The sequence below is a fragment of the Rattus rattus genome, chromosome 1, assembly GCF_011064425.1.
Source record: "Rattus rattus isolate New Zealand chromosome 1, Rrattus_CSIRO_v1, whole genome shotgun sequence".
NCBI classification, from domain to species: Eukaryota; Metazoa; Chordata; class Mammalia; order Rodentia; family Muridae; genus Rattus; species Rattus rattus.
Window position 1 is genome coordinate 118782531 of NC_046154.1, and position 23840 is coordinate 118806370.

Genomic DNA, 23840 nt, shown 5'->3' on the forward strand with positions numbered 1-23840 from the left:
CAGGAGCATCAACAAAATGAGTGCACTGGAAATGGGGCTTGGCTTCCGAAACTTCAACACATGCCTCCAGGGAAGTACTTCCCCCAGCAAGGCCAACTTCCTAAGCCTCCTCAAACAGTTCCCAACCGGGAACTAAGCATTCAAATGCCAAAAAACTCTGGGGGTGATTTATCATTCAAACTACCACACAGAGTTACTGTGATTGCCAGTTAGTTAGACTTCGGCCGTAACCAATTCCTATTCGAAGAAGTAGAAGTCATGTTTTCCAGTTGGTCTTCAGCTAAGATTGCCTGGGTTCTCAGTGTCCACAAAACATTGGCCTGTTTATGTTAAAATGTGGAAAACTTGCCTCTGAAGTAGAAAGTGTTTCTTGCCTTTTCGGAAGCCTACCTACCCTGGTGCCCACAGGCTGACTCAGTCCACTGAGATTATGCTCTCTACATACAAATGCACTTCTACAAAGGTCCTGGCCAACATCTCACGCCTCAGTGCCTAGCTTGTGCTGACGGTTCTTCTGCCTCGGGACTGGATTCAGTTACTGGGCCATGTTTCCTTTTTCTCTTGATTCCTTCCACCCCAACCCACCCCAGCCACCATTTAGTCCTCTCCATACTGACTTTATGGAGAAGACATAGGTCTGTGATGCCCCAGAGTGACTCCTTGTTCTCTCACTCAGCAAACACCTGTGGGTCCAAACACCCGAAGTTAAGTACAGTTAAGTCTCACATATCCTACCAGTGAGCACTTGGAACCTCGACTGTCTCATACTCACCCCGGGAGCTACTGTAATCCCCTCTCCATCACACAGCTTCAGAAAGCATCGAGCTTGGGTTCTCCTCATTAAGGGCCATCTTCCTCACATGAACACCATTGATGGAGCATCTCGGGCCACCACACCTAAACTGAGCCCTTAGCCATTTCCCCTGAAGTGAAATTACAACCATTACGATTCTTGCACAAATCCTAATTGGTGACTTGTTAGACACTCACTTGCCTGAGGATGCATTCAGCACCCTCGGCCCTTTCATTCGACCGATTATTTGTTGGCTCAAATCTTCTCTGAAATTCTATCTTGGTTAAAAAAAAACTATGATGATTATAGTGAAAACTGTATCCTTTTGAGGAACATAAATATTACAATATGGGAATGAGGGCTTCATGTTCCCCTAGGTATTTCTACTGTGCAGAAGATGAGTTAGAGAATGTCACATGAAGTGACGCCCTTAAAGCATCAGTAGTGAGTCTCAAACTCAAGAAGGGAGTTACTGTGTGGACCCCTAGTGCATTGGCAGCTTAGATCCTGTATTCCCCTCCCTTAGCCCATCTGATGTTCTGGTACCTGCTCCCTCGTAGGAATGGATGCTGGCGCCGCACAGTGACTAGTCCCATGGCACTTCCTGTGCACCACTTCACCATAGCATTGCCATCTGAGGGAATTGACTGTCCCCGTGGCACTGCTTGAATACTTGAGCCTATGAGGTTCATCTGGTCACGCTGTTATAGATTTGATCTTAACTGGGGAGTATGGGTGCCCAACATATCTTCTGTTTGCTTATTATTCAAGCCACAAAGAGGGATTCAAGGGCTTGATGCGCTCAGGATGCCCAATTAACAGTTTTGTCAGCCATAACATAATGTGACAGCATCCTTAAAACACCAGTGAAACGGCACCATACAAAGACGTCCATGACAGCAACCAAATCTCTGTCTCTAAGCACGGTAACTTCCAGATCTTTAGGATTCTCCCCCTTCGTTCCTGGAGCATGAGCATACTGTGAAAGGCTCTGTATATATGTGACTTGATATGGTGCTAGTAGATTTGGAATTGAGTGGCAAGTAAGAATCCATGTGTGTGTACTGGTCATTGTGTGTGTCCTGGGTACACAGTGAACTCCCAGGCAAAAATCCAACAAACAAAAACAAACAAACAAACAAACACAAAAAGTTAAGTAGTCAGCTCAGGCAAGCAATCCTTATTTTAGATGTCTCCAAATCTCGAGCTAGTCAGATTAACCTATAAGTTAACCGAGTTGAGATTTGAAGCGATTCATGTGGACAAGAATTCAAAAACTTTTTAAGCATGATATCTAAGTCAAGGGGGAGAAACAAATATTCTTCAGAAAGCCCTAGACTCAAGTAGCTTTCTCACTCAGAAATTTTTCTTATATTTACTCATTCCTTTATGGCCAAAACAACAAACCACACAATTTAAAACTACGGCGATAGGATTCCTGGATCATTTGTAAAGACAGGACCATCGTAAGGGCTGTCTCAGGCTTATTACACTGTCATGCTTGTAATGTTACTTTACAACATGGGAAACATTTAATAATGTGTTTCTTACAACCCACAATTATCCTACAAGTTTATGTCAACATCACACAATACTGGGCCTTATTTAAAAAGTAGCTGAAATGTGATGACTTTATCTTGACCCCAAAAGTATATCTATAGAAGAATTCCTCCATTTCTTGATGTCACATTGCCATGTCATTTCTTCTACATATTGTTTAAATGTTTTTACCAAGCATTTTCTCATGTTATCGCATTCATAACCAGATGACATAGGAAAGATCATCCTAGTATACAGATGCTGACACTGCCTTGGTGGTTTCCCTAAGTGTACAGATACATTGTTACAGAAATAGTTGTGAGTGTGTGGGTCCAGTGTTTGTATGGTGGGTACTGAGGCTCTAATCCTCACGCATATGAGATAGGCTCCAGTTTATCCAAGATACAGCCTCATCATGGAAATAGGTTTTTGTTCCCATAGCCTACTTCCTTTGTATCTTGCCACATTTCCCTCTCAGGGTATGTGCCAAAAAGTCATCCAAGAAAGCACCAAGATTCCCTGGCCATTTCAGCTGATGTTATCCTGATAATGTCCTCACTACATTTAGTGCTTAGGACAATGTGTAAACAATGGGCTACATAGGGTACTCCATTCCCTGTTTACCAACAGGACATGGTAGCATTTTCTCTTATATTCCAGGGTTATCCCAATAGTCTAGTCTTATTTTTGATCAGTCAAATGCAAAGTCCCTTTAGCATTCAGTAGGATATACTATACATCAGATATACACTAGCATCTTGGTTAGCGATTTAATGTCATCAGCTACTATCGTATAGTTCCTTGAAACAATCCTGAGTCTCATTGGCTGGATGGATTCCTTTGTTTTTCTGCTCACTGTTATAAAAACACTGAAGGTTAGTGTAGGGCGTTACTTCTGTATCTATGCATTTGTTTTGGTCAAATGTGAGGTGAGCAAGAACGAGTTTCACTTTTCTTGACTGTTATGTTGGATGATGTTTGTATGGGTCGTATTGACTGTATTTTATTATCCCTCAATCAAAGAGGTTTGCCAACCTGGACACAAATTTTATGCACAAAGCATATTAAATATTTTACGTACATATAATATCTAATTCTGATATCCTAAATAAGTAGCATTTTGAAGCAGTCATCTTGAAGTTTTAAAACATTCTTGTTTCTTCAGTTGAGATTAATTTGTATAAGAGATCTAGCTATTAATATATATGATGGTTTATATATGCTGGGCCTAGGGAATGGCACTATTAGAAGTTGTAACCCTGTGGGAGTAGGTGTGTCCTTATTGAAGTAGGTGTGTCACTGTGGGCGTGGGCTTAAGACCCTCACCCTAGCCACCTGGAAGCCACCATTCTGCTAGCAGCCTTCAGATAAAGATGTAGAACTCTCAGCTCCTCCTGAACTATGCCTGCCTGGATGATGCAAGGGCCCTACTTGATGATAATGGACTAAACCTCTGAACCTGTAAGCCAGCCCCAGTTAAATGTTGGCCTTTTAAGAGTTGCCTTGGTTGGAACTGAAAATATCATCCTGAGTGAGCTAACCCAATCACAGAAAGACATACATGGTATGCACTCATTGATAAGTGGCTATTAGCCCAAATGCTTGAATTACCCTAGATGCCTAGAACAAATGAAACTCAAGACGGATGATCAAAATGTGAATGCTTCACTCTTCTTTAAAAGGGGAACAAGAATACCCTTGGCAGGGAAGAGAGGCAAAGATTAAAACAGAGACTGAAGGAACACCCATTCAGAGCCTGCCCCACATGTGGCCCATATATATACAGCCACCCAATTAGATAAGATGGATGAAGCAAAGAAGTGCAGAAGTGTAGATCACTCCTGAGAGACACAGCCAGAATACAGCAAATACATAGGTGAATGCCAGCAGCAAACCACTGAACTGAGAATAGGACCCCTTGAAGGAATCAGAGAAAGAACTGGAAGAGCTTGAAGGGGCCTGAGACCCATATGTACAACAATGCCAAGCAACCAGAGCTTCCAGGGACTAAGCCACTACCTAAAGACTATACATGGACTGACCCTGGACTCTGACCTCATAGGTAGCAATGAATATCCTAGTAAGAGCACCAGTGGAAGGGAAGCCCTGGGTCCTGCTAAGACTGAACCCCAGTGAACTAGACTGTTGGGGGAGGGCGGCAATGGGGGAGGGGTGGGGAGGAACACCCATAAGGAAGGGAGGGGAAGGATGTTTGCCGAAACCGGAAAGGGAATAACACTAAATGTATATAAGAAATATTCAAGTTAATAAAAAAAAAAAGTGTAAAAGATCGCATGCCAGACGATAGTGGGAAGACTCTGGAGGGGAGAGATTCTATTAACACGCACTTTGTTAGAAAATGCCATACTGATACATAATACTATAATACTTTGTGTGCAAATTAAATAATAATAATAATAATAATAATAATAATAATAATAATAATAAAGAGTTGCCTTGGTCACGGTGTCTGTTCACAGCAGTAAAAACCTAACTAAGACAATATATTAATGCATTAATATACTAGATGATACATTCTGATCAAAGCTCTTCACGGGGATTGAAAAATCCTCATAAAACCATGTTACAAACCAGTTTTCTGCCTGTGGGCCTCACATACGCCGTCACATGCAGACATGCTTGCTGGTTGGCTTTTGTTGACTTCACACAAACTAGAGTCACCTAGGAAAGGGAACCCCAGTTGGAGAGTTGCCTCCATCAGATTGGCCCACGTGCCCGTGAGGCACTTTCTTGGTTGCTGATTGAGGTAGAAGACTCCGCCCACTGTGGATGATCCCATCCCTGGACAGGTAGGCTGGAGTGTGTAAGATAGCTGACCGAGCCGGAGTTGCCGGCATTTAAATAGATTTTCTCCATAGTCTCGGCTTCAGTTTCTGCCTTGGCTTCCTGTGATGATGGACCATAACCTGCAAGCCAACAAACCCTTTCTTCTCCCAAGTTTGGGCAATGGTGGAATAGCTGAGGACACATGCAGATGTCTTGCTGAGCACAGGACTAGGAATAAAACGTCTCCCTTTGTTGTCGTCTGAAAACTACTCCTACTGTGGAAACCCGTGGCTTGGATACCAGGCTCCGCAGTTCATTTCAGTTGCCTGTCCCACAGATGAGAGTTTCGAAGAATTTATTTTAAAATAGTTTTGATACACAGGTGACAGGAACCCAGAGGAAGGAAAGACAGCTATCAACTTCCTCGTTTATAATCAAGAAGTGATTGGCCACAGTGTCAGCTGACGCTTTTCTTTTTCTTCCATGCATTATATGTTTAATTTCTTACAGGATACCAGTTTCCATGCAGCCTTTCTCTCTCTCTCTCTCTCTCTCTCTCTCTCTCTCTCTCTCTCTCTCTTGTCTCTCTCTCTTCACCTTTGTCTTCTTCCCCACCTCTTCCTCTGCTTAAACCTTTCCACGTGAGTATTTTGCCAACAGTCTAAAGTATCCTATTACGTGTTTTCTCTCCTCTGCATGATGCACATGTAGGCCAGATCAAACTGGATTAAAAGTAGATAAATGAAGGTTTATTAGGTGGTCAGAGGAGGGCTCATCAGTCCCAAAGAATGGTGCTGAGGAAGTCTTACACCCAGGCTAAGGCAGGTAGGTTTTATAGACCTTAGACTAGGGGTTTATAGACCTGTCAGCCAGAAGCTGGGACTGTGCCCAAGAATGGTCAAAAGCTAAGCCCCTGGGCAGACATTTGGGTGGGCTGGCCGTGTCAGAAAGGTGGGTGGCAGCTGCTGTCAAAAATGTGGAACTGGGTTTTTGTCACCAGTGCTTTGCTCAGAATTTTCTGAGAGCAGGAAGGGTTGGGGGGAAATGGACAGATGGGGTTTTCCAGTTTGAACAAGGATAAGCAAGGGTACCAGCCAAACATATCCCTCTCAATGGCCTCTCTAGGTTCTACAGAAGCTCAAGGTCAAGCAGACTAAATTAGGTATTTGAAGCAAGGATGTACATATAAGGAGAACATTGGGCATTCGGTTTTTTGTTTCTAGGTTCCCCACTGGATATACCTTTTTCCACTTTCCTCCATTTTCCGGTAAATGTTATCATTTCAGTTTTATTTATGGCTGAAAATACCACATTGCATCTATGTATGTTCGTATTCATTATTAGTTGATGGATCTCTAGTCTGATTGCATTTCCTGACTATTATGGCGAGAACAGCAGTGAACATGGGTGAGCAGGTAACTCTGTAGTAGGACGTAGTGTCCTTTGGAAACACGCCCAGGAGTGGAAAGGGATGGTAGGATAGATGCAGGTCTTGACTTTGTCGAATCTCCTCACTGACCTCCACAATTGCTACATGATTTTACACTCCCACCAACAGTGGTTACACTTTCTCCACATCCTGTCCGGCCTTCACTCTCATTTAATTTCCTCATGTTAGACATTCTAACAAGGTGAGGTAGAATGTCATCTTTTTTATATAACTTTTTCTCTAATGGCTAATGATGTTGAACCGTTTTAAAAGCCGTTCACATTTCTTCTGTCGTAAATTACCTGATAAGATCCATACCCTATTTCTGATGGAGTTATTTGCTTTCTTATTTTTTAATTCTTTGTATATTCTAGAAACTAATCTTCTGTCAGACAGATGGGTGGCACAAATTTCCCTCATTCTGTAGGCCACCTCACTCAATTGTTGCATTGCATAGAATCTTCTTGCTTTCATGATGTCCAGTTTGCTAGCTGTTGGTCTTGTTTCCTTAGCAACCGGAGTTCCAGCCTAGAAAGTCCTTTCCCATGCGTAAAGGTTGCAGTATACTCCCTACTTTCTCTTGTAGCAGTTTAGTTTTATGCCGAGGTCTTTGAATCTATTTGGAGTTATGTTTATGCTGGCTGAGAGATAAACATCTTATTTTATATGTGGCTATCCAGTTTTCCAGCACAATTTGTTGAAGATGAAGTCTATCCTCCATGACCATCCTACCCAAAGCAACTTATAGATTTTATGCAATCCTATCCCAAATCCCTAGGCTGTACTTTACAGAAATACAGAATATCATTCATGTAGACATACAAAAGATCTTGGATGGCCAAGGCCATGGAGACGAAACAGTAATGCTGGAAGTTTTACCATACCCAATCTCAAGGTACACTACAGAGCCACAGTGATTAAAACCACATGGTACCACCACAAAAATAGACATGGCAATCGAATAAAGGAGCCAGATTTAATTTCACACAACTACAGTCAGACACACCTTTATGCTTCTCTTTAGAACTGGCTTTTAATAAACAAACAAATAAATCGATCAGCTCAAAATGGTAGCCAGCTCTACAGCAATAAATACTGAACTTTCCTTTTTCACTTGAAGTTTCTCTCCTTCTCTGTATAGAAACCGCTTTTAAAAACAATCCTGTGTATGTAGTAGATGTGCAACTTGGTCTTCATGTGGGTTGCAAACAACTGGGAATGGGAGCTATCCCAAAAGCTATTGCCTGTCCGTGGGATATGTTCTTCTAGCTGGGCTGCCTTGTTTGGCCTCAATGGGAGAGGAAGCACCTAGCCGCACAGAGACTTTAAGTGTCAGGGTGAGGGGATTCCCCAGGGGTGGGGGTCACCTGCTCAGAGGAGAAAGGGAAGGGTGGTAGAGGAAGAATTGTGGGAGGGGGTGACTGGGAGGGGGACAATGAGTGGGATGCAAAGTGAATAAGTAAAAAATAAAATAAAATTTAATTTAATTAAAAAAAGAAAAATCCCAGCGACTAAACCAAAGGTAACTTCGATCACGTGTAGTTTATATTCTGACTGTCTGGAGGGTGGATGTAGGACAGGACTTGGAGAAAGGCCTGAGATGGTTTTCATCACAGCCTCTGGAGCCCTGGATCTATATTCTTCTCTGTAGGTAAGACTCACGTTTGGTGTCAAGGGCTCTTACTTTTGGAGCCTTGATGTCTATATAAAGACATTTATTAGAGCACACGTTTTATGCAAAAGGTGAAAATAAAAGCATTTATCAATGTCCCAACTTCATAAAAATTTAAATGAACAATGAAAGAATATGTTATCGTCACATCTGCTAAGCTGAGTCTTTGTTTAAAACCTGTCATAGCTGTTCTTTTCCTACAGCCCATGATCCTGGGGCTTCATAAGATTTGATTCCATTGAAATATGTTTCTCAGAGGAAAAATCGCCTATGCGTCATACGTCTGCAGTCAGCTATAATGGTTAATGTGCAACCTTCCTTGAAAAATCTGTTTTACAAGCAAAATGTTGACACAGTTTTAATTATAGCACTCGAGTGAGCACTGCTGTAATTTTTAATGCTCCTCCATGGTAACATTTCCACTGTTCTCACTGAGGAAACACAGCCCTGACATCCGTGCTTTCCAGAGCTTTGGGGTTTTATGGGAACGCTGCCTTCTTAGAGTTGAAAGTTTTTATTTTGACTTAAAGAAAAGAATGCGACCGCAAGGTTTGGTGTATTCATTTATCAATATAAGCATTCTCTATGGCAGTCATTATTTGATATGTCAGCACGTGGACCTCACGTGAGTCACATTATGGAATCGGCTTCTCTCTGAGACAATATAGCAAGTCTAGATGCTTGCTTACTTGCATTGCAAAAACTTTCCACATTGTTAACCTAAAACAATATTAATATTAAAATGGCATTACACTGAATATTCTTGTTTTCCAGAAATAGAGTCATGGTAAAATGGTATGAGAGAATGTGCTTTACTTTGGTAACAATCAATGAACTCTCCTTTGTGCTCATGACTGAGAGAGATACTGCTTGAGAGTCCATCTATACGTTGCTGTTCATTATGTTAACAAGTGCCGTTCTGCCTTCTCCCTCCCTGCCCACGTCTACTCTTTAACATCCCTGGCTTGTTGGGAGGTTCATGGATGTCAGGTGGGTGATTAGTTCTCCTGTTCTTCCTTACCACTTTCTGAAGTGACACGGGTGTGGTTTATGCTACTTTTCAGGCTCTGAAGAGAGCCAGGTGCTTCAGTCTGTCTCATTGGCCAGGACATGTAAGCCTTTACAACATGGCTTCTGAAGAAACAAAAAGGAAAGGTCAGCCTGCATCCGCACCAAGGCAAAGCTGCCTACAGCCACGCTTAGGCCAGGGCAGAACAGAGGCTGAAAACCAAAGTACCAGTCACTGCTTACTTGGCACTGGCTGGGAGAGAATATCCTTCTCAATGAAGAGTATGTGTGATCAAGACCAACAGCTATCACTTGGAAATGTGCTGTCTGACTTCATCTCTCTTCAGTGTTAAGATTTGATCAGCTTGATCACTCATCGCATGAAAACCTGCTTTTTCATATCTTAAAAACAACTTTTAAAACATGCATTATTGATTATATTTTCATCCCTACATACTATATCCTGGTTATATTCACCCAAGCGCCCCATCTTATCTCTTCCACTTCATTGATCTTCTTGCTCTTCCCCCAAGTAGTCCTCCTTCTAGGTTCATGTCTTCGTGTCATGTGCGGTCCACTTTGATTAATTAGGGTTCCTTGCGTGAGTGTGGATGAGGAGGTATCTACAGGAGTGTGGCAGCGGATCACTGGCTGCACCACTGAAAACAAAAATACCTCCTCCTCCTTCCCCAGGAGCCATTAACTGCCATTAGCAACGTAAGAAAACACACCCCTGTCCCAAGAACTTTCACCGTAAGGTGCATGTTCCACACATCTGTCCTATGTAAAGAGTCAACTCAGTGCAAGAACACACTCATGTATCTTTTGGAGTTAGAGTTCATAATTAACATATTTTCTAGATGTCTGAGGCGAAGAATTTTTGTTAGTTCTCATTGCTTTGGGGTTAAGTTTGATAGCATAGACATATTCGAGTGTATATAAGTAGAGTTAGATTTCAAAACACATGCTTTTTTGAAAGAGCCAAGAATTTTAGATTTCAAAACAGCAGCTCCCCAGTGTGTCCAGCATGAGCAGTAAAGGACACAGCTTGAGGGCTTGATGTTACAAATATATTTGTTCATGTGATGTAATTCTGAGTGAGGATGTGAGTCAACTACATGTGTTATTTAAAAGAAAACATATGGGGTTTAGAATTATATGCTACTATATTTAGCATTATGTGTATACATATTCTATATTATACTCCCTAAAGTAGCACTCAACAGAGAAATACTGAGGAAAACAAAGAGAAAGGAATACATTTTCATTTTTCTTAATCCCAGTTGAGTTTACAAGGAATAACTTGGCATTCATAGATAATGTATATATTTGTGTATTTATATGTATATATGTATGTATAGTTATATATGTGTGTCTATATGTGTGCATATATATTTATGTGAGTATATATATATCAACATTCACACATACATACATACATACACATACACACATACTTTTTCTGTTGGACAATAAAGACATAAAGCATGTCTTTTTTAACATCTTTCTTTACCCATTTTATTTTATTTATTTTTATTGAATATTTTATTTATTTACATTTCAAATGTTATCCATTTTCCTGGTTTCCCCTCTGGTAACTCCCTATCTTCTCCCCCTCCCCCTGCTTCTATGAGGATGCCCCCCTACTCACCAACTCCCATCTCCACTCCCTGGCATTCCCCTACACTGGGACATCGAGCCTTCACAGGACCAAGGGCCTCTCCTCCCATTGCTACTCCATAATGCTATCCTCTGCTACAGATGCAGCTGGAGCCATGGGTCCTTCCATGTGTACTCTTTGGTTGGTGATTTAGTCTCTGGGAGCTTTGGGGGTTTCTGGTTGGTCAATATTGTTCTTCCTATGGGGTTGCAAACCCCTTCAGCTCCTTTCGTCATTAATTTGAAAGCTTAAAAGAGTACAGTGTTCCTTGCTCTGTCAAGAACCTCAAATATCAGTGTTCAGCATCAAAAATGCAAGGAGCAAAACAAAGGCTTTATACATCCAAGATGAGAGCTCCACATACCGCAGTGTGGAGTTTTGAGAGCTTATAGAGAGACTTTACAGAAAAGCCATAAAGATGAGATAACAACAAGCAAAGAACTAAAGGCATGGTAATGCTTAAGAAAACTAGAAGAAACAAACTAAGAACAGCTGTAAATAAAATTCTGTCTGTGTAGCAGTTTTTCACAGCAGCATAGACCAGGCACTGTCCTTATCAAAGGTCCGAGGTCAAGACTGATTAGCTGAGGCTGGACTAAGCTTCTAGTGATTTAGGAAGGGACAATTCCCTATGGAGTTGTTTGAACTGAAGTAGGCAGAAGGCAGATAGGAGAATCCCCTGTTGTTCCTGGACATGATGAATGCACGATACCAGAAAGTTTTGGCAAAACCTTGCCTACACATCAGTTTCTAAATACTCTTTGTAGTATATCTATAATTTCCTTTTTATATGCTGGAATTTTTTTAAACAAAAAGATGGGAGATACAATGGTGTTGTTGTTGTTGTTGGTGGTGGTGGTGGTGGTGGTGTGTGTGTGTGTGTGTGTGTGTATCAAGATAGATAGATAGATAGATAGATAGATGATAGATAGATATATAGATACATAGATACATACATAGATAGATACATAGATAGATACACAGATAGATGATAGATAGATAGGTAGATAGATAGGTAGATACATAGATAGATAGATAGATAGATAGATAGATAGATAGATAGATAGATACATAGATACATAGATACATAGATACATGATACATAAATAGATCAATAGACAGACAGGCAGACTTTTCACTCTCAAATACTGATTTATAGTGGTGAAAGAAAGGAAAGAAGGACTAAGAGTAGTGTTCCAGCATTCCTATGGGGTATGACTGCTGTGTCATCTGTAAAGCCTTCAGTTTCCAGGGTAACCTTTGCCACAAATAATCTGTATAACATACGACACAGCTAGGTGGGCTCTTAACCACTGTTGTGGTTCAGGTGCGAGCCTGCTTACGATGGTCTCTCACCTCCCTAAGCAAGGGTTAAAATACCTCCACCACCGAGGGAGCGGTGTTCTCCTGCAGCTCACAGCATACAGGTAGTTCTGTCTTGGCCTATTGCTTCCAATCAGTGCTTCTCAACCTTCCTAATGCTGCAACTCTAAAGGGATACAGTTCCTCATGTTATGGTGACCCATGAATTATTTCATTGCTACTCTATAATGGCAATTTTACTAGTTATGAATTATAATGTAAATATATACTATGCAGGATATCTGTCATGCGACCCCAAAGGGGTTGTGACCCACAGGTTGAGAACTTCTGCTTTCATTTGTCTTTCCCAGGTCTTTCATTATTTGGCTAACCGTGAGCTATCACTGGTTCCGGTGGGGCTTTCTCCTTTGCAGTTTTGATTAGAGTCACGGTTCTGGTTTGAATATGAAGTATCCTCTGCAGACTCATCTCTGAACACTGTCACCAGCTGGTGACTCTGATTTAGGAGGCTGCGGACTCTTGAGAGGTAGCTCTGCTGACAGAGGCAGTGGATCTTTGAAGATTGTAGAATTTACAGCTTCTGGTCTCAATCTCTGCTTTCTGACTGGCAATGACCTTATGCCTAACAGCCTCATGTTCCTGTCACCACAGAGGATACTGTTTCCATGCTGAACTTTCCTAGTCTCTGTGGACAACAATCTTCTGAGACTGTAAGCCAAAGCAAATGTTTCTTCCCTCAAGTTACTTCTGATGGGCATTTTATGACAGTGAAAAGGACATTACGGGGACAGTGGCAGTGGCCTGAGCAGCATGTAGGGGTTGTTACAAAGGTAGATGCCAGATCCCATCACTCTATATAGTAAGAGGGAATCTGCACTTGAACCAGGAAACTGGGTAACCCATATGCAAGGGAGGTTTGAAGTTGGCAGTGGAACAGTTATTGTATATTACATTTCCTTTTGATCTAGATAAACTTATATACAGCAGACTTGTATGTTCTGAAAATGTCAGTAGACTATAAAAGTGTAAAAATGATTTCGTGAAGTAGAAATAGTCTGAAAACCAAGCTAATATAAGTGCACAGACTATTATATAGTCGAGTACTGTGTATAGTACTGTAATAGTGTATGTGTAGTATTGGGGAAAGCTATGCAAGGATCGGTTCAGAAGAAATGTAACGTGACACGGGAAGGGAAAGCTACTGGTTACTAGTTCCTAAAAGCAAAGCCTAGCTGAGACGTTTGTACCTTTCATGCCAATAGTGACACCACATGTTAGAAAGAGAACGATAAACTGTGTATTTGCAGATGATATGGAAGACTGATTACTGCTTAGGAAAACTAACTTACGGAGAGAGAAAGAACGAACTACATGGGCAGCGCCAGGCTAGGAAAGAGACTTTGAAGTGTTTGCCCTGTATCATTTCCTTGGAGTCCAGCCCATACAGAACTGACGGGATGCTGAAAACTTGCTCACATGGGGAGCAGTAGCAAAGGCCAGGCATCAGGAAACTCAACGCAGTGCCTAAGAAGCAGCCTTTAGTGGGGTAACTTTTATTTCTGAGAACTGTAGAAAAAGCTTCGTGAGCAACTAACACAAAACCATTTATTGCGTTATTACCATGTGGGAGTATTTGGAGGCTCCATCTCTCAAATCTTCTAAAACCGAGGTGGAAAGGGAAAAGGATGCCCTTTGTGAGAACGCTCTCCATGCTGGGTAGAGGACTGTGTTTCAGGTACTGCTGATGTCATACAAAGATGCGATTTCTTCACTGGGCTGATGTCTTAGCTAAATAAAAGTGCCCTCTTCTATAAAGTCATCTACAGGGTGTCACTTATTGGTGCCTGGTGGGGTTCTTTTTCCCAGTTCATTTAATTATGCAGTAGTTAGTGAAGAGAGGCGCTCACTGCATAACAGAAGTAGTCTCTCTTCCTCACTTATTTTTTTTCCAGGTAGAAGCAGAAATCTTGGACATCTGGAATCATCTAGTGCCTTGGAGAACTGAGTAATGATTCTTTATACCAGTTCAAACCCACTGTATTTCATCAGGCAGTAGTAGTCTGAGGGGGACATACCTCTCTCCCTTTGTCTTTCTAGAGATTAAGCCACATCTAAACAGGGAGAACCCGGACCACAGTTCCTTGAGACGAAAAGCAATAAGCAGTTGCAGCTAGTATTCATATTCATTATTTTCTCCTGCCAACTCCTTTAGTTCCACTTCAGTACTTTCTAGGAGACTCCGTCTCATGTGGATACTTATAGGAATTATTACTACCAGACATGTCAGCCGATGTACTCCATATACTAGTTTATGCCAGTGCGTAGGATGGTTTAACAAACCCAAAGATCAAGTCACATCAATTGTGACGTTAACATTGCATTCTTCTGTTGTCTCCATAATACAAAATACATTATTCCATCTACTGTTTGTGGATATGGTTCTTAGCCAGTATTTTATGTTGCCAATAACAACTGCATTCAAGGTCAAAAGTAGTAGGAAGGGGAAAATCACGTGCGTTTCATTGTTACTTTATCTATTCTTGAGTCCTCCTGGTTGCTGTACCTACCAAACGCATGGAAGGAGGCCTTTTCTTTTTCTCTAAATATTCTGCTAGTGGCATATTGATTTTCTCTCAAGAACACCCTGTGTTCTCAGGTGGTCATATGTTTTCTCACATTATTCATGTCGACAGAGCACCTTTGTTCATGGTTGACATACTTAGTTGAGCTATGAAGGCGCTACCCACCATGGGCTTTCCCCGGTGGTCAGGTGACACGGCTCCAGTGCAGGAGATGGAAGGGAACGGGCTGTTTCGCAATATTTTGGTTCTTGAAAAGCAATTATTACTCATCTGAAAGGATGTCATAAGCTCTGAGGGTACTGTTTAGCAGGCTTCTTCCTCACTCAAGCAGTGCCTTGAGGTCCTTTGTGTCGCTACTGGTACAGCGAAAAAACTCGGCACTAAAATATTCCAGTGTTGCGCGATACAGGAGAAATGTTGCTGTCTGAAAGAATAACTGTGGCTTCTCATGTGTGATTGCTGTCCTCACCTCGCTTCCTTCCGTTTCAGCTAGCTGTGAGGTGGCTGGAACACAACTGCCATTACCAGCACATGGACGAGCTCCTGCAGTACATCCGCTTCGGCCTAATGGATGTGGATACACTCCACACAGTTGCCCTATCCCACCCCCTGGTCCAGGCAAGCGAGACGGCAACTGCCCTTGTCAACGAGGCCCTGGAATACCACCAAAGCATCTATGCACAGCCTGTGTGGCAGACCCGCAGGACAAAACCGCGATTCCAGTCAGATACTCTCTATATTATTGGTGGGAAAAAGCGTGAGGTCTGCAAAGTCAAGGAACTTCGGTACTTTAATCCCGTGGACCAGGAGAATGCTCTCATCGCCGCCATTGCCAACTGGAGTGAGCTGGCTCCCATGCCGGTGGGAAGGAGCCATCACTGTGTGGCAGTCATGGGGGACTTCCTGTTTGTAGCAGGAGGGGAAGTGGAGCATGCCAGTGGCCGGACATGTGCCGTGAGGACTGCCTGTCGCTATGACCCCCGCAGTAATTCCTGGGCAGAGATAGCACCCATGAAAAACTGCCGGGAACATTTTGTGCTGGGTGCCATGGATGAATACCTCTATGCAGTAGGGGGCAGAAATGAACTGCGCCAAGTTCTACCTACAGTTGAGCGATACTGCCCCAAGAAGAACAAGTGGACGTTTGTGCAGTCCTTTGACAGATCCCTGTCATGTCACGCTGGATATGTGGCTGATGGTCTTCTTTGGATATCAGGTAGAACGCGCCTCCTATGTTGGGTTTATGGAAAAGCACTTTTGCTGTGGCTTAAAATTTCAAAGTCATCTTCCGGAGAGTGGCCCTAAGTAATTGACCAGTTGAGCCCAAGGATGCCATTTTAGCTAGTTAAGTATCATTTGCTGAGCACCTACTCCGTAGAGAACTATAGCGTTGGGAATAATTGACCTTTCTGTGGTGTTTCTGAGTGGTAACTGTTGTCAAAATTCAGGATGAAAATTACTGGGCCATCACACCTGTTTTCCGGCCGAGCCTTCTAATGCTCGCCGTTGTCAGAGCTTGATGACCTGTGGTGTGAAATCCACGGCTACTGTTTTACTCAAGCCCTTTGCTTCTCCTTTCACTCTTGGCTGCCCAGCTAGGAGCCATTTCTTCGGAGGCAGGAGGAATAAAATCCTTGTAAATCCATTTGGCTGAATATAACAAGAGACTCTCTTCCAAGGATTAGCTCTGCTGTCTATCGGAGGAAGGGATTAAGTTGCTGACAAAAAGCTTTTGTGTTATCCGTGTGAGTGGTAGTTACTGGTGCCATCCATTCCTGCGTACTCTCCCGTCCTCACTGACCGTCTGCAGGAAGTTTAAAGTTTGTTTACCTTTGCTCTTTTGACTTACGTTTAAACAAACAAGTAAACACCTTTTGCTTATGCGAAAACGATGGAAACAAGCCAATGAGCAGGGTATCGTGTAACATAGCTTCAGGCAGTAGCTGGGTACCTTTATCCACTCTGGCTTTCTTTAGCTCCTGCTGGCTGCCCTGTTGTTGCACAGGAGTCTATGAGGCCGGCGTCATCAGTCTCACAACATCAGCCTGTGTTTTCTGTTCTCAGGGGGAGAAGCTGCCTCGTCTCTCAGCTGGAGGATTTCCATTTTGTAACCCAAATAGAAGCTAAGTTTCTGTATCACCAAGGACACACAGATTAACAGAAAGATCCCTAGGTTAGATACTGGCGGGAAACCCCGATGCACAGACTTAGACGAAAAACAGCAGCATTAGGAAGGGAAGGTTTCTTGGATTTCCCCAGCTGCCATTCCAGTTTTTAAAATGTCAATTTTGACAAAATTATCCTAGATTAAATTAGTTTCCGCTCTGTTCATTCCCTTCTACTCTCTTCAATAACCCAGGAGACAGTCAGAGCCTCAGCTTCTGATGTAACCTATCTTATATTAGAATTTAAGTAGTTAATGAATTAATGAATGAAGTAAAGACTAGAGTATATGATGAGGATAAATCCACTATTTACTGGTCCTATGTACTAAATAAAAACATTAGAAATCAGCATATATGTAGAAATATTTAAATAAAATTCTAATTTATTATGAGCTTCTTTCCTTTCCTTTAAATATATATTTTAGCTACTGAAAGAGTCACCTGGACTGTGTTTGGTTTTGCTGAAGAAATTTCCAAAATGGCCGTGACTAAGACTTTGCGAATAACAGGAGCAGGTCTTGATCTTCCTGAACACAGAGCAGTGATGAGTTTATGAAGTCAGTTCAGTTTTTATTTTCTCACAATTTACATTTCTTCCTTTGACTCATTTGGTTGCTAATGCTGTATACTCTTAAAATTTGCAATGTGCTTTCTAAATTTTGCATGAATTCCACATAAATATTTTAATAAGTGTGCCTTGTTTGGCACCGCAAAATATAACATTTTCATTAATTCATTTATTTATTCATGTTATATCCCCATATAATCCCCTGTCCTCACGGTCTTCCCTCATATCCTTGACTTTCCCTTACATACTTTACGTACATAAAGTTGGGACTACTCTCCACCCCTTTCAGTGATGCTTAAGGGAGCAGGCGCTCACAAACCTGGCCAGACCTACCGTCTTGGGATCAAGTATCTTCCCTTTCTGTAAGGGTCTGTGTTTTCTCGCTCTGTTTTCTTGCATCTATCAACTTCCTATACATCTTCTTGCCTCCTCTCTCTGCTTTCCTCCTACTGTGAAAGGGAGTGCATTTTCTTTGTTCCTCGAACTAACGAATGCTGTCTGTGTTAACCATGTTTAATGAAAACAATCAGAATTTTCTCAGGCTTGCTTCTCCCTACTGTGCACTTGAGGTGAGGAGCTCACTTTCCCGGTGTAGAGTATGAGACCTTTAATTGGAAAGAAGAGGAAATCACCAGTGACATTTCTAATACCTGTGGTCGTCTGCTTCTTTCCTCGGGCCTAGTTTATAATAAATCAATTGCGAACGTAACCATGAGTGGGGAAGGCTTGGCTGTATTTACTCATGGGCCCCTTTATAGGGAAACAAGATTTCATCTTCCTGCCTCTGATTTGGAAAGGTTAGCTTGGCTTATTGGAACAGAGGAAAGTGCACGAAGCTAGTTCCTAACGTTGACCAAATAATCAAGTATTTCCAGTTGAGGCGGGTTGAGTCACTGGCATCCTCCTGGTACTCTGCAAGGTAGCGGTAGGGTGGATGAATGAGAAGGTGGATTGTAAAGTTAGTTCTGTTCCATAGAACACAGAATGAATACGTCCTCAGAGATTTGGTATTTGTAGTGTGCTTGTTCCGGCTCTGTACCCCCTCCTGTTCCGTCCACTTGGGGTCAAAGCATTTTGAAAACTTCACAGCCTATCAGTATGAGAACCAGTGAATTCAGAAAGCTATGTTGGATGGATATGCTCATTAGCATTTCATTTAAGGTGTTAGAGACAGGCAGATTTCAAAGGCTTGTGTAGCATTTGACACAGTGACGCAGTTCACAAGTGCTCAACCGAGTTTCGGTTTGAAATCCATATTTCTGAAGTAAAGTAAGCATTAACTATCCTGCAGCTGTGTTTTAAGAATACGTGCTCTCTGTCATACAGGATAGCATGTGAACCACTAAAGAGATTCTTGTGTGTGTTTGTATGAAGGGAATTTTATCTGAGCCCATCCTGCAGAACTTACCTGTTTGTTTCTCTCAGACGGCAGCAAAATAGTGAGATGCTAACCATGAAATTGGTGCTGAAAACTAGAAAGCAGGACAAATGGTGCAGTAGTTACTCAAAAGCATCGCGTCACAGCTCCTTGATGTTTTTCCTCAGTAAATCCCTCCATACTATGGTGCTGTGCCATAGATAAATAGGATTAATTCAGTAAACACACCCCCTGCCCTCTAGAAGCTGACAATCAAAGGTTTTTATATCTTAGATAAGTCATGAATGAAAGAACCTATGTTAACCTTCTTTAATTTCCTAGCAACTATGCTTACTTTCTTCTTAGTTGGGTTTAACTAAAGCATGTGTTGCCCCATTTTAAATCACTTTAACTTACTCAATTTACTGAAAGAACTTTTGAGTTTCCTACTATTCTCCAAAACTTAAGACAGGGTAATTTTTAAGTAATGCTGTTAAAATATCATAGCTTTGGTTTTCCTCTATCTGCACAGATATTACTATGTTTGCATTTAAAATATTGGGAACTAAGAACAGGCATGGTTGTGGTGGGAACCTTAAGGCAATAGAGTGCAGTTATTCACAAGTATGAAACTTACCCCACTAATTATCAGTCATGAGATGCTGAGCTGGGTCCCAGCGTTTGAAGTCCTCTTCCGCTCTCATACTGGAGCAGCACAGTTGGGTATAGTAGGCAGTCTCGGTGTGATGTGTGGTACTAGGAGTCTAACAGGGTACAGAAGCAATATGAACAGCAATATATTCAAGGTGACATGCAAAATGGCATATTGGGCCCAACTGAGGCCACCTCCTCTAGCTGCTGTCTGTCATTTACTTCACCACCCTGACTTTCCACTTGAATATCGTCATATAATCACTTCAGTAGTGCCCTTGTCTTTTAGGAAGCATAGCGTTGGACACACCTAGCTTTCTGCTTGTGTAGTTGTCCTTCAATAACCACAGGAGATTGGCTCAAACACACGCATTCACGCTGTTACACACAGCCGCTAGAAAAGCCCTCCAATGGGAGATGTAAGGGTTGCAGGAGGAATGGGAAGGGAGCTATGATTTAATTATATCATAACCTCAAAAGGTAAAAGAACAAATGGAGGTTGACACCCCTCAGATGCTCAAGTCCCTTATTTAAAAGGGCATAGTATTTTCATAGCGCCTGTGCAAATTGTTCTGCATACTGCAGTGTAGATGTTACGTATACTAAAAACAACGATGGCACACAAATCTGTATGGGTTTTGTTTGTTTGTTATCATTATTTTTTTGGAGCCATGTTGAATCTGCAGCTGCAAACACCCGGCACAGAAAGAACTGACAGTTTCCAGCTAGCTGAGACCGGAGGGCAGTTACCAGGAAGACTTGATGGGGTATGTCCTTAGGTCTCCAGGCACATGACAGTTCTCAGCATTCTCTTCAGCGTAGCCTTCTGTTCCTGGCAGTGGTATGGATTAATAAGAATGTGGATTGTAAAGACTTACGTCAGTTCCATAGAACACAGAATGAATATGTTCTCTTTCCTTCGCTGCTTTACTGCCTTAACCTGCCTCCATTCCTTAAGACCCCTCCCTCTGACCTAGGCAGAGAACCTTGTCTTCTGTTTTTCATGGCAAATGCAGAGGGAACAATGACTGCTGTGACAGACAGATGGAGAGAGATAAGCAAGACATGGTCTGGGAAGGGACCAAGGGTATCATCTAGGCAACCCTACCAAGCAGGATGCTGGGCTGACCCTCTGGAAGAAGTCTGAAAGTTTGAGGTACACAGGGTCAGTGATGGGGAGGAGTTTGCAGTGCCCAGGGCACAAGCAGGAGTCCACAGTGCGTGAGACTTGTCTGGTACTACACAAGTACCACATTTTCCAATTTCAAACACTTCAGCGATAGGGATTTCTGATGAATGGAATATGGAGAGAAGCAGAGAGCTATAGTTAACGTGTAACGAGAAAGTGAGGATCTAGAACTCCCAGTGCAAGCTACAGCGGCTGCTCACCTGTGATTCCCACAGACACTGTATCATTGAAATTTCATCCCTGAGTCAGAGCTCATCAGATAATGTCCCAGTTATTGTCTGCCTTCCCCTATACTCCTACCTATGGGAAGAGATTGTGCAGTTTCTGGGGCATACATAATTCAGTCCTTGTGACAGCAACATTTTTTTCTTTTATTATAAATTGCTTTTGACTTTAAGAAGGAAAAAGGAGATTAAAAGGATAAGATAAAGGCAAAGAGAAATTTAGCAGAGAAAAGAGAGTGTAGTTAGAGAAGAAAATCCAGATCAATGGAGGGACTTTTCTTCTTAAAAAGAGTGGAAGTGCATTAAGGACACTTGGAAGGAGAGGTGTAGGAAATAGAGACTTCTATCTAGTTAGCAAACCGAGAGCAATTGCAGAGCACCAGGAATGAGAATTCATCCTGGGTACTGACTCTAGATCGTAGAACAGGTAGGAGAGACTAGGACAGTGAAGAAAGAATCCCAAACACTGTGCCCAAAGAAGGGAGATGTGGGTGTGGGTCTGGTTGGGAGGGAGATGATATCTATGGGCTCAGGGCCCAGTTGGAGCACAAACCAGGGGTTCCCTTGTTGGCAGATTCAGGTGAGATGTTAATGAGTTTCTGCTAAGATTATATCTTAGCCAAGATTAGGTGGTGAGGAGAGGGCCATGGGAATACCCTCTGAGAGAACAGGAAACTGATAGGTTTTTTTTAAGAAGAAGTTTTCAGAACCTATACCCAGTTTGAGAACTTTTTTGTCATCTTTTCATAGTGTGAACAGAAAACTGGAAAAGGCATACCTTTGGATTAATAGATAATAAAAGGTTTCTGCCTTAGAAATAGCCCAGAGGCTCCTACAGGAAGGTGTTTAACAGCCATCAGGACGGCTAGTCTAGTCAGGGGCAGGGATTATTATCCTGGAGGTGTTTCTCACAAGGGAGCCACACAGGCTGGAGTTTCATAATTTCAATGCCAACTTCCGTTTCCAGAGAACTGAGCAGCCACTACAGATGAATTCTGTGTTGTCTTAGAGCCTAGCAGGCATTTCTCTTTTGCTTCTACTCAAGTCCCCACCTTACACCTTATCCCACCCCACCTAAAGTCCCCACCATCTGAAACAAATTAAAATGAACTTTGCCACTGAACTGAGGTAGAAGCCAAACAGAAATGAGTTCTCCCCAATGCGCGTAGGAGAACCTAGTGTTTGGAGGGAGGAAAACACTCAGATCTTCTACGCCCTGAAAACCAGTGAAAGCTTTAATTCCTCAAGTCACTCAGCTGGGCCCTGAAGACCATTCCGTTTATCTTCGTATTGCTGCCCAAGAAATGAAGCACAAAGAGGTCTGTTAGCTCCCAGGTCAAAGGGCTAATATTTGATAGAATTTGAATTCTATTTCTGGTTTAAAAAATAAGGCTTTTCTACTAAACCATACAGCCAACAGTTTTTGGTTTGTTTGTTTGTTTGTTTTTATCACTTTTAGCTAAAAAGAAACAGAACGTGTCGTAAATAGAATGTATCCATGACAGAGCTAAACATTGCTAAACAATACACAGATGGTGCCCTGGTATTTTGTTGTTGTTCATGGAGAATGAACAATACTTGATTATCTTTACATGTTCAAGTGTCCCCTCTTTCCGGAGCACAGAATTAAGACAGATAGTTCTTCTTTTTGTGGTCCTGACATTCAGTTTAGGGAACATAAACACCATCCTGAAGTGAAAATGTAAAAAGTAGTTTAGCAATACACAGAACTACACGGTAAAGTACAGTATGTGGCCTGGATAAGAGACTTGTTGATGTTCATTTTTACTACAGCAGTCTAACTGTTTTTAATATCCACTGCCTAAAATTATCCTCTTAAGTTGAAAACCCAGACTTTTTCTCCTAGAAAGAATAGCTTTCGATTTGACAAGCTCTTGTGTCTCTACCACAGAGGATGTTGCGGTAATTAATAAAAATGAAATCTTTTATCCCGCGCTTGTGCCGGCACCATAGGGCCATATGGCATTAGCGGGTACATTCATCTCCGCAGCAGCACGCCACGCTACCACCCCCACACCTCCCCTTTTACACCCCCCCCCCCAACAGCTCTCTCTGGCCTAGCCGTCCTCTCCCAGCTGTCTCTCTGCCAGCACGGTAACTCTCCGGTCCCAGCAACCGGTAAAATCAGGACTCTAGAGATCCCTGCATTTTTTTTTTTTTTAAGCTGAGAGGGACCACTCTATCTATGATCAAGAGAGATGTAGGATCCTTAGAACTACATCGTAGCAAGTGGCTGAAGAATCTGGTTGATGGGGAGAGGGCAATTAAAGATCCAGTAAGAAGCCAGCCGAACCTCCTGAGATTGCTGCACGGAGACTGGGACTTGAGAATGAAGCTCTCCTGACAATGGGCAGAGGTTTTGGAGGCCGGGTTCTGACTCCCAACCGAGTGAGCGCTGGGAGTTACACTGGATATTTGATGAGATTTTAAACAGCAGGTTCCCCCAGTTGACAAAGCACTTTGGTAGATTTCACTTATTTAGAACAACATATGGTACACACTTTACCTCTTTCTGGGTTGTAAATCTGCGCTTGTTCACTCTAGATGACATAAACACCATTAGCATGTTCAACAGCGGCAATCTTTTATAGATACTTTATAAGTTTGAGACTCCTTTTTACAGGTTTTCGCTTATTAATTGCACATCCATTTGTGTGAGCCTCTTAAGTGTGACAGAAACCATAGGGATACTAGTTTTAATTTAATACATTGTTAAATATTAATTTAGTATAAAGATTCCTGATTATAACTGTCTATACAGCCTTATAAGTGTCATAAAATATGGACCATTTATCGCTTATAAAAATAGACAGTAAAATATATTGTTTTGACTGAGTATGGTGTCTCCTGCCTATAATCCCAACACTTGCAC

At 42.1% G+C, this 23840-nt stretch overlaps 1 protein-coding gene across 4 annotated transcripts in view; it reads left to right on the forward strand.

The window, feature by feature from the left end:
- The window catches only part of Klhl32 (kelch like family member 32), a 215337-nt gene that overhangs the window by 169649 nt on the left and 21848 nt on the right, over positions 1-23840 (forward strand). For all 4 annotated transcript variants that reach the window (XM_032905088.1, XM_032905100.1, XM_032905095.1 and 1 more), the window contains one exon: positions 15283-16009. In XM_032905088.1, coding sequence (XP_032760979.1) covers positions 15283-16009 — 727 coding nt within the window. The remainder of the gene's footprint in view (positions 1-15282; positions 16010-23840) is intronic.